Source organism: Sardina pilchardus, chromosome 22 (genome assembly GCF_963854185.1).
Source record: "Sardina pilchardus chromosome 22, fSarPil1.1, whole genome shotgun sequence".
NCBI lineage: Eukaryota > Metazoa > Chordata > Actinopteri > Clupeiformes > Clupeidae > Sardina > Sardina pilchardus.
Window position 1 is genome coordinate 26,140,050 of NC_085015.1, and position 12,207 is coordinate 26,152,256.

Below are 12,207 nucleotides of genomic sequence, written 5' to 3' on the forward strand. Positions count from 1 at the left end.
TGTGTGTTTTATTTATCAGTGGTGATTATTCACTAAGGAGAAAATCTGACCAAAGAGAACATTTCCCCTCGCACACTCATATCCCATCTCTCTCTCACACACACACACACACACACACCTACTGTACACACTCAAATACACATTCTTACAAACCAGGAGTGTATTAGTGGTTTTGTCTATGTGTGTGTACCCAAAAGAATTTCAAGGAAACACTAAGACACCTTAGCGCGCTCTCTCTCGCGGTCTCGCTCTCTGACACACACACTCACATACACACACATACAAAAACACATACATACACACACACACAATCTAACATAATGGCTTCCTTTATTTCTGTGCTTAGACTGTGAATCTTACTGTAAACCAGTGAAGGGAAATCTGAAGATCAACATGAAGAAGTACTGCAAGAAAGACTATGGTAAGGCACCTCTCTCACACACACACACACACACACACACACACACACACACACACACTGGAACCTCAAATCCTGGTTCATTTAAAAGTAGTCCTGGTTAGTCCATGCCTTCCCCTCCTCCAGGTTTTGAGAGAAACCAGATGTTGATCTTTTGTGATCACGTCGTAATGATGAGTGACAGGATTGCAGATGTGCCATGTCGGATTAGTAGGCGTGCCTACTGACATATTGCAACCATACCGTACACCCTCTTTTGTTCATGGGCCAACTTTGCCATGTTGACTTACAAAAACGTATAAGAAAATGTTTCTTAAAAACGGTGTTCATTTTCTACCAATTTTGACTGCTGCCAAGTCCAACAGCTGTCATAGATCTTTGCCGGTACATGATGTCTTTGTTCAGTTTGGTTAGGTGAGAACTATCAAATGCCACATCCAATCCATTTGAGGTTCGCCAGCCTCGCTGTAGAGCCCATTACCTATATATGAACTGCCCTCAGTGTCACTGGATGGGCCTGTTTGGCTTGGCATCCCCTGCTAGCACAGATACCCGCTGAATACAATGATGCTGAAGTTGCTGAGTTGTCTTATTCGCTCCTCGGTGCTCTCTCCATATTATGGGTTTGGAGCTGGCACCCGGAGAAAGCCATTATTACTAAGTTACGCTGCTGGAAAAACAGCAGAATGGATTTAATAATCTCCATATATATTTTGTCATTGCACACCTCTTACCGTCATGAGCGGAGCCAGGAAAAGAACACCCCATTTGTACGCTGACAACAACCTTTCAAACAACTGCAGCCTTCCAATGGATCAGTCTTCTCAGTCTTTCCCACAGACACACATAGAGCATGAATCCATAAATCTCTAGCTAGCTCTGTACCCAGAACAGCTGTTGACCTAACCGCCGACGTGCCTGTGTCTCTCTCCAGCCGTGCAGGTGAACGTGCTGGACATGCAGACGGTGGGCGACTGGGCCAAGTTCACCGTCAACGTGGTGTCCGTGTACAAGAGCCGCGGCGAGCCGCTCAAGCGCGGCGACAACCTGCTGTGGATCCACATGAAGGACCTGGCCTGCAAGTGCCCGCGCCTGCAGATGAGCAAGCGCTTCCTGGTGCTGGGGACCAGCGAGGGCGCCACGGGCACGGGCACGGGCACGGGCAGCAACGCGGGCGCCGGCTCCGCGCCGGGCGTGGGCCTCCTCGCCGACAAGAACAGCCTGGTCATCCAGTGGCGGGACGTGTGGACGCGGCGGCTGCGGAAATTCCAGCGCAAGGAGAAGAAGGGCAAGTGCAGCAAGGCATGATGACCGCTGCCCTGACCGCTCGACCTTCAGACTGACCCCTACCCATCCCCACAGTGACCTTTGACCTCCCTGCCCCCCCCCTTTCCCCTCCCTGGAGCACATTTACAGAGACTGTATGTACCCTGCCTGTGTGGGACCACTATGTGTATATTGTATTATTATTTGAACTCTCTGTTTCTTTTCTACTGGTCTGCCTTGTAAAGGGACCATAAAAAAGGGGAAGACGTGTCCGCCACGACTCTCGACAACGACAGTCAAATGTCCACTTTTGCTCTCCCCTAGTCCCACGTTTCAGTCCCTTAAAGACTTGACCCCACTCTTGTCCCCCCCCTCTAAGCCAACGCTGATGGGCTAGTCTCATCAAACGATCACCGCACCCTGGATGCATGACCTTCCCGAGCCAGGGATGCGAGCCGAGCTCTAAGCTACCTGAAGGATGGATTTCTGCACTCACACAAACCTGCTGGACACCTCCCCCCCCTACACCGACCAATGAAACTGCACAACCTGCGTTCTACTGCCTCCTCCGCTGTTCACCTCCTGTTACCGTACTCACCTGATCTCCACAGTGTCCTTCAAACTCTGCCCTCATGAGTTCTCTCTCTCCCCCTCCCTCTCTCTCTCTATCTCTCTCACTCCCTGTCTATCTCTCTGTGAACCCTTCTCCATCTATTCGGCCTCCCCTGGTTCCTTGCGTATTTAGAACCTTGTATCTCTCTCTCTCTCTCTCTCTCTCTCTCTCTCTCTGTGTATCTCTGTGTCCCTCTGTATTTATAGAACTCCATGAGGCCTACAGCCTGGACTCCTCGTCCTCCACTGCTGCTTTTCATCACTGGTGCTCTCTCTTTCTCTCTCTTTCTCTTCCTCTCTCTCTTTCCCTCTACCTCTCTCTCTCGCTATCTCTCGCTGCCTGTTTCTGCAGCTGCTAACAGGCTGCTCAATCACACACCAAACGCTCCACCCCCCCGTCACACTCAGGCCTGGCTAAGCGATTCCTCCTTCTGGGTGATGGATGCCTCGGACAGAAGACAGGAACCTGAACTGTGATTGGTTCCCTCTTCAGCAGAACATCCAGGAAGAAATGACATCATCCTCAGATAGACAGACAGTGTGTTTTTTTTTAAAGACTGACTCTCTTCTCAATAAGGTCTTCCAATAGTGGTGCATATCATATAAACATATGATTACATGTGATTCCTTCTAATACTGCCTACTTTCTGAGTGCATGAGTGAGTTTGTGTGCATGACGCATAAGGATGTACAAACTTAATGATGAATGGACACACACACACACACACACATGCACACACACACAGCTAGGCTGGTCGGTCTGGAAAGTTTTTCCCGTGCCATGTCTGCTCTCCCAGGAGAGGGTTTCTTTATGTTTTTGTGTTTGAATGTTTGTGGTTTGCTCTGGGCTCCGTCCGGCGGACAACAAGAGTTACGGCAGAGCCAAGCCGAGCCCAGCCGAGCGCCGCGTCGTCCAACGCGAGCGAACATTCTGCTCCGAAGGAACCTTCCAGAAATGCTCCCCCCCCCAACCCGCACCCCCCTCCCCCACCCCCACCACCACACCACCATTCCCAAAAACCCACTCTGAAATCTTTCCTTTCTTTCGTTGCCAGACTGCATTTAAATTGAATCATGTGGGGGGAGGGTGGATGCCACCGCAAGAGCAGGAGGGAAAAGAGGGTGTAGCGCGAGCGTCTGTTTGCATGTTTGCATGTTTTCATTATGCTGCTCTCCGGCTCTCTGCTGATTTATTTCAAATGCTCGTTGCCGCGTAAACAGAACCGCAGCGCCAGCCAAACCCACCGCTGCCACGGCAACCCCTGCATGTCTCCACCGCACTGCGCTAGCTGCTAGCATAGCGGCCTGTTTGGATTGTCATACTTCCAGCTCTCGTTCTCTCCCTCTCCCCCTCCATTCTCTCTCTCTCCATTCTCCCTCTCTCCCTCTCTCTCCCCAAATGCCTAACTCCCAGTCTTCCTTTCCTGCTTTTCGTTCTCACCACATCTCATGCACTTTCTTCATTTCTCCCCCCACACTCCCTTTGCCCCACAACTGCCTCACTCTATCCCCAAAAGTCTCTCTCTCTCGCTCTCTCTTTGAGTCTCTGTTTTTGCCAGAAGCAGCCTGATTGGGTGTCCTGTTTTCATTTTCAGAAGGAATGTATATGAAGTGAAATGGCCCAGATTGTATAATCCTGATGCAAACCTGACACACACACACACACACACACACACACACACATACACGCACAAGCCCATGTGTTCACACACACACACACACACACACACACACACACACGCATATACACGTCAATCCACAACAAATATACACACCCATATGCACTCATGGATAGTTTCATGTTTGAGGTTAAATGTGGGGATCAATGCTTTTGTTTCATTTTACTTCAACCACAGTGTGTCTAATTCAATCAACCATGAACACACACACACACACTCACAGACACACACAGACATACTGTACACACTCACCTCTGTCCCAAAACTGGTGATGCCAAATCCACCCTGGAACCAAAGCTGGATGAATCTGAGTTTGTCCTGCTTTTTTCAACCAGCTGTGTTTTCTCCCATTCCTGCAGAGTGTGTGTGTGTGGTGTGTGTGTGTGTTATGAGAGAGAGAGAGCGAAAGAGTCCTTTTAAAAACTGAATTCTCCATGTTAGGCATTTAATAACTTGTGTAGCATATTATTACTGAAAATGTCCACACAAATTATACGTGTCTTTGCATGACTTTGTATTGCTGTTATTATCGCTATGCGTATGAATGTCACATTCAATGTTGAACATATTTGGAAAAGGTTCTTTACTTTGCTCTTGATGTAGAATTCTCTCTGGTCACAAGAACCCTTTTATCCTCAAATGGTTCTACATCAGATCCCCATCTGGCTCCACTTAGAGCTGAAAGGCTATGCTTGGCACTGGGCTGGTGGCTCCTAGCAGAGGTGCAGGAATGGTTCGACTCACACACAATTTGGTGTGTGTGTGTGTGTGTGTGTGTGTGTGTGTGTGTGTGTGTGTGTGTGTGTGCCTGTGTGTAAGTGTGTCAGAGGAGACAAGGCTTCTGTGTATAGGTTTGCCGGCTCAGGATGCTTTGGACGGGAAGTTGACAGCTTCTGACCGTAACGGGAGTGTGTGTCTGTGTGTGTGTGTGTGTGTGTGTGTGTGTATTAGGTCTGCTGTGTGAATAAAGCACATTCTGCTGTGAGAGTTGAGAGAGGACAGTGTGGTGTATAGGTGTGTGAGCACCGAGTAGAAAGCGGGTCCTCTTGAACACTAGTGTGTATTTCTGGGTATGTGTCTGTGTGTGTGTGTGTGTGTGTGTGTGTGTGTGTGTGCATGTGTGTGCCATGCAGGTGTTTCTCTGTAACACTCTCGTCTCTTAAACACCGCTGAGGTTTCGCCAAACACCAACATATCCGTTCAAGGTTTCCATGGTGACCGGCGGGTACAAACTGCTGTTATTTGGAGTCGGGTGTGAGCCAGTGTTGCTTTAACAAGCGTCTCTCGCTCACTCCTCTTTCGTTGTCCACAGGTGTGTGTTTGTGTGTGTGTGCATGTATGTGTGTGTGTGTGTGTGTGTGCGCGCGTGCATGTGTCCATGTGTGAGTGTGTGTTCGTGCTCACGCCTCGTTAAACTACGGAAGGCGAGCTGCACGCGAGCCGGGACTGAAAAGAGCATTACATCAAAAGTGTTCAAAGAACATTGTGCTTGGTGTTGGTATGTGTGTGTGTGTGTGTGTGTGTGTGTGTGTGTGTGTGTGTGTGTGTGTGTGTGAGAGAGAGAGAGAGAGAGAGAGAGAGAGAGCTCTTTGAGTTTATGGGTGTTCCCTCTAATCAGACCGAGCTCAAATATTCTGAACGCAAACTTCACACGTCCCACATGGTTAAAGTCTGTCGCTTTCTCTCTCTGTCTCGCACACACACAGACCAAGACCCACACACACACACACACACAGTTGGCAGACCCACTCCAGTCTGGGTTTATGCATCCCCGATGGTAATCTGGAGTGTACTAATGATGTAAATAGGACTAGTGGCCGCACGCTAACGTTCCTGCCCTCCTCTCTGTGGTGTGGTGCGAGTGGTGAAGTGGACAGCTCTGGACTTTCCAGATCAGGGTCCAGGAGAGGCCCGGGGAGAGGGTCAGAGAGGAGCTCTGAACTGCCCATCCCTCTCTCTCTCTCTCCCTCCCTCTTTCTCTCTCTCCCTCTTTCTCTACCCCGTATTCCATCTTTCCTGCGGACAGAAACAATGAGCGACGAGCAAAAGCTACGGTGTCTCAAGAGGGACATGTGTCCATCGGCCTTGTGTGGAGAGCACAGTTGTGCTGGCCTTACTCCTTGTGTCTCATTCTCATGCATTCTCTGTATGTGTCACTCAGACGCAATGACCACTGACTTTTTAATCGTAAATGGAAATAAATTATTAGCTAATGATTCCTTTGTGGCATCTATTTTTCCTTTGTCGTGTCCTCTGAGTAGACCAGCTAGGAGAAAAGGGATTGTGTGTGTGTGTGTGTGTGTGTGTGAGAGAGAGAGAGAGAGAGAGAGTGTGTGTGTGTGAGTGTGTGTCTGAGTCTGTGTGTGGGTGTGAGTTCCACCCAGCAGCTCCTGCAGTTCTGAAAATAAACAGAAGGACTGCTAGCCCCCAGACTCAAGAAACCTAATGCTCACAGTGCACCACCACACCCTTACACACACACACACACGTTGAATTTCTCGCTCACACGTGCGCTCTGTCTCTCTCTCTCTCTCACACACACACACACACACACGCATATCACACACCATACATCAACAATACTCACACAGAAACACGTCCCCTTTAGTAATTGAGCTGGACTCTCCTGCTCTAGCCCTCTCTCTGTCCAGTCTCTCTCACATCTCTCCTCTCCTGCCGTCTATATTCATCCCTGCACTCCAGTCTTCCCCTCCTCTCTTCTCCTTCATCTCCTCTCTCCTCCTGTCCCATCATCCGTCTCTCTTCTCCTCCTCTCTTTTATTCACCTCTCTCCTCACACCTCTCCTGCTTTCATTTCCCCCCGGAGAAGGAAGCAGTCTGTTCTTCACCACTTTAGGATCTAGACAGAGGGAGTGAGAGGGGGAGACCAGGCTATGTGTGTGTGCGTGTGTGTATACCGTATGCGTGTGCGTATACCGTAAATGTGTGTGTAGGTGTGTGTGTGTTCGCGTGTTTCAAGGAAATGTCACACCCTCGTGTCCCCATCCATCTTAATCCACCCCCATCCGCCCCGCTCACCACACGGCCTCCTGGGACAGCACAGTCATCCTGCAAAGCATCACCCACGGCAAAATCACACACACACACACACACACACCCGGCTCACACACACTCGGCTCACACACCTCATCAACTCACATATACACACTTAATCCTCTTCCTCTTCCAGGCCATACATCACTCCATTCTGGCCCATAGCACTTGCTTCCTCATTCATCTGACAGGCTTTCATGGGCTATAGAGCCATACCACACTATACGACACACACTTTAAAACTACTTCTCCTGCCTGAGGACCCTCTTTCTTTCTTTCTCTCACTCTCTGTGTGTGTGTGTGTGTGTGTGTGTGCATGTGTGCGCACGCACGTGTGCAGGTGTGTGTGTGTGTGTGTATTTGTGTGTCAGAGTCTGTCTTTCCTCTCCTATGTCAAGTGGCTGTTAAAATAACAACTTCTCTCTCTCATTCCTCTCTCACTTTTTTCTGTTTCTGTCTATCTTTCACCATCTATCTGGTTTTTTTCTGGCTTCATCCCTCCATCTATCATCCTGGCAGACACACCTTCAGCTCCTCATTTATCCCCCTGCATCTAATGTCAGCTCACACACACACACACACACACACACACACCCAGGTGAGTGCCTGGTCTTTTCAACTTCTCTCTTGGTTTATTATCGCAAGGCAGTCCCATGCCAACATAAGCAGGAAACAAAGAAAGCAGATGTGTGTGTGCTCATGTGTGTGTGAAGAAAGATGTACCTGAGTGAGTATGTAAGTAGATTGTGTGTGTGTGTGTGTGTGTGTGTGTGTGTGTGTGTGCATGTGGGTGTGTACTGTATATGTGTTTGTGTGTGTGTGTGTGTGTGTGTGTGTCAAGGAGGGAGTAAAGTGACAGGCCAGGACCATCAATCGTCCTCCACCACCCACCTGCTTTAAGGGGAGTCTGAGGACAGTCAAATAAACACAGGAATCGCACAGGAACGCATGCCAGGGTAAATACAATGTACAAGTCAGCAGCACCGCGCACAGATAGCTCTGAGCGCAACTCCAAACAGTCAGATGCAGCGTGTGATGGATTTATTGGAGAGAGGACTTGTTTGGATTCGGCCTTCATAGGAATTCCTGAGAGAGAAATGCATTAATACCTTTCTCCAGCTTTCTCTCCATACCTGTCTGGTATGTGCGTGCTTGTGTGGGGGTATATCTGTGTGTGTGTGTGTGTGTGTGTGTGTGTGTGGGCAGTGGCTTGCTGATTTGTCTTTCATGTCCTGCCAAAGCCACCTAATTCTGCCCAAACTAGAGGTCATTACAGCAGTACTTCAAACTACAGACCGCCGCTACAAACTGCCCTGGACAAATATGTGTGTGTGTGTGTGTGTGTGTGTGTGTGTGTGTGTGTGTGTGTGTGTGTGTACTAGTTGTATGTTCTCCTGTGTTGGACGTCCTTCATAGAGTTGGCAGAACTATGCTCTCCAAAACACAAGTGATCACCACAGTGCAAAGTTTGTCTGACAGAGAAATCCATAGTTTGAATTTACACATCCAGTGTTTTTGATTTAAAAAGTCAATATCCAGACCTCTTTCAATATATGGTCCGTTTTTACACAATGACTCGCCCCAAACGCTGAGAAGCACGAGAGGACAAGAGAGGAAACTTTGAACATGCCACATCATGTGTGGAGTCTCCCCAGAACACCAGGTTATGAAACTGCAACCCAGAACCCACAATCCATAATCCATAATCCACGCTCGCCTGCTCGCCCGCAGCCACCGCCCCCCCCTCTCACGCACTGACGCCATGACATCAGAGCGGCCGTCTGTCCACCACACCGCCTGGACGGAGGACAGTGCGGAGCTAGCATCTAGGAATGTGACCGTACATAAACAGATTCAGATTCAACACATGTGCTCAATGCCCCATGTATTGCCAGTGGTTTATTTGTGTGTGTGTGTGTGTGTGTGTGTGTGTGTGTGTGAGTGTGTGTGTGTGTGTGTGTGTGTGTGTGTGTGTGTCTGTGTGTGTGTGTGTGTATGTGTGTGTGTGTGTGTGTGTGTGTGTGTGTGTGTGTGTGTGTGTGTGTGTGTGTGTGTGTGTGTGTGTGTGTGTGTGTGTGTGTGACTGTGTGTGTGTGTGACTGTGTGTGTGTGTGTGTGACTGTGTGTGTGCTGTTAACAGATGTGAATAACTGAGCATCTGTGGCTGTCCTGAAGCTAGAGGAATTTTTGAACAGCACTCAACAGATGCCAGGTCTAGATGTGTACTTGTGTGTGTATCACCTGTGTGTGTGTGTGTGTGTGTGTGTGTGTGTGTGTGTGTGTGTGTGTGTGTGTGTGTGTGTGTGTGTGGGTGGGTGGGTGGGTGGGTGTGTGTGGGTGGATGGGTGTGTGTGTGTGTGTGAGAGAGAGAGAGAGAGAGTGTAGAAGACAGAGAGAAACAGAAGAGAGAGAGAGAGAGAGAGAGAGAGAGAGAGAGAGAGAGAGAGAGAGAGAGAGAGAGAGAGAGAGAAATGCTTTCTAAGATAATCCTTGCCCACAGACTGATTTTGATTGGGTTCTGTTGAAATTGAGGATGAGGCTTCCACTTCAAGGTCAGTAACATAAGAAGTGGGTGTGGGTGCACAGGCATATTTGAGTGTGTGTGTGTGTGTGTGTGTGTGTGTGTGTGTGTGTGTGTGTGTGTGTGTGTGTGTGTGTGTGAGAGAGAGAGAGAGAGAGAGAGAGAGAGAGGGAGAGAAAAAGAGAGAGACAGAGAGAGAGAAAGAGAGAGAAAGTGCATGTGGTTAGAGATGGTATGGTATTTGAGGTCAGAAACTCACATAAAAGTGGTGCAGATGAGAGACCATTGTGTTCAGACCGTAGGCAGTTGGCAGGCTGAACTTTGGTGGATTGGCATCATTTGGTGATGTGTGGTGTGTATTAGCTTAGTCAGCCATAGCATTTCAATAATCCGTGTGTGTGTGTGTGTGTGTGGTTAAGTGTGTATATATATGTGTGTGTATGTGTGGTGGTGGTTGAGTGTGTGTGTGTGTGTGTGTGTGTGTGTGTGTGGTGGTTGAGTGTGTGTATGTGTGTGTGTGTGCGTGTGTGTGTGTGTGTGCGTAGGACTAAGAGTGATCACTCTAAGGCTTTGATTAAATGAAATGTCAACATAGTTTACTACAGCATACAGACAATGAGAAGTAGTGTCAGCAGACAAAAACATGAATCCATTATATTTTCCACGATGGAAATCTTCACAAAGATGTATTACTCTGCATTAATATCAAAGCTGTATGTGTGTGGGAGAGCGGGACTGTGTGTGTGTGTGTGTGTGAGAGAGAGAGAGAGAGAGAGAGAGTGTGTGTGTGTGTGTGTGTGTTTAGGACTATGTGTGAGCATGTGAATGATTGTGTGTCTGTATATGTGTGCTAATAGATAAATGTTACTAGTGTGTTTAATCTACTTTTCTAGAACCTTCAGAATGAAGAGAGCAACCTTTCCGACACACACACACACACACACACACACACTATGAAGATGAATTTCATCAGAGGATGTGTGCATTAGATAGAGCTTTAAGCAACACTCACAGAGTCTCCATCAGTCACACGTACGTTTACACCAGCTGACACCACTGGAAGGATAGATGGTGTCAGTGTATGTGTCTGCGAATGCGTGGAGCTGGGTGAGTAAGTCTGGATGTGTTTGTGTGTGTGTGTGTGTGTGTGCGCGCACACATGCTTGTGTGTGTGTGTGTGTGTGTATATATACGTGTGTGTGTGTGTGTGTGTGTGTGCTAGAGAGTAGTTACATGAGCAGGTGTTGCTGATGGGATATATCTGATGTATCTAAGCAAACTATCTTTGAGCATCATTACTCAACCCCATCTTCTTTATCTCGCTGGCAGGTCATTTATTCTCTCCCTCTCCCTCTCTCTCTCTCTCTCTCTCTCTCTCTCTCTCTCTCTCTCTCTCTCATTCTTTGCCTCTTAATCGTGTTCTCCATCTTTCAGGCATTTGCAGACATATACACAGCAACTCAGCTCCATTGCTGGTCCTGGTTGGAGTCAGAGTGTGTGTAAATGTGGCCAGGTGTGAGGGACGCTGCCTCTCTCTCTAGACTGTGACTCCTGGCACCAGGACCAGGACCAGAGCATCCACCCGTGCACCCTTCTGATGCCAGAGCAATAGAACTACACTCTTTAAAAAAGGGTTCCTGGGGTGCTATATAGAGCCATGCAGGCGTTAAAGAACCCTTAGGGGTTCCTTTGGTGGACACTTCAAAATGGTTTAATTAATCAATAAGCCCTGAGAGGCCGTGGTTTACACTGACTTTAGAACAGCTAAGGGGCGTTGTTAGGCAACGCGAAGCGGAGTCCCTAAAACCCCCCTTAGCTGTTCTAAATTCAGTATAAACCACGGACTCGAGTGGCTTATTGCTTTTCGTCACTACATCGATCTAGGTTTCATGAAACAAACAAAAAAAATTCACAGCAACAAAAAAATTAACAATGTATTAATAGATAATCATTCTTCCGCCAAGAAACATATTACATATGAATGGTTGTCATGCAACAACGAGACGCAGCTACTGTACCTTTTGTGCAAGTTGTGGTAGCGCATTACTATAGAACGAAATGCGGTCAAGGTGTGTGATTACGCTGGAATTTACAATGGCATCGAACGTGATTCAGCCAATCATAATCATGGACCGGAACTATCCGTTTTTAGAAAGAACCATTTAGGGGTGCCATATATGCAATATGCAATAGAACCATTTTTGGCTCTATATGGCACCTTTTTTTCTAAGAGTGTACAGCTGTAGTTCTGGAGAGGACTCTGAAGCACCACAATAAACATCAATTTAGTAAAAATGCATAGAATTGTCATGAATGGTTTTCTGAGTGTATGTATTGAATACAAAAATATTTAATTTGAGGGGGAACTTCCTAATGTGACATGTTGAGTTCCACAGTATGACTATAGTCTACTCCATGTGTATGGGTTGCTTGCATTAAGCTGGTCATTCACTAAAATATGAGAGCTAACAGCCCAAAGGTTACATGGAACTGGCTGGACTGGGCTGAAATGGAACAAATGACCAAACGTCTTGCCTTACCAGCCCTAGCTGAGTAGTCTATGTAATGACCTGGATCCAAAAATACTCACATTGCCACAGGTTATATGAGCTTACAGCTAGAGCTGAAACAGTAACAATGGCCACTGTAATCACATC

At 47.8% G+C, this 12,207-nt stretch overlaps 1 protein-coding gene across 1 annotated transcript in view; it reads left to right on the forward strand.

The window, feature by feature from the left end:
- LOC134069717 (netrin-3-like) overlaps positions 1-6,184 on the forward strand; it is a 16,481-nt gene extending 10,297 nt beyond the window's left edge. Inside the window, exons 5-6 of the mRNA XM_062525745.1 lie at positions 347-421; positions 1,353-6,184. Of these exons, the coding sequence (XP_062381729.1) occupies positions 347-421; positions 1,353-1,726 (449 nt within the window). The 3' untranslated portion in view covers positions 1,727-6,184. The remainder of the gene's footprint in view (positions 1-346; positions 422-1,352) is intronic.
- The last annotated feature ends 6,023 nt before the right edge of the window (positions 6,185-12,207 follow it).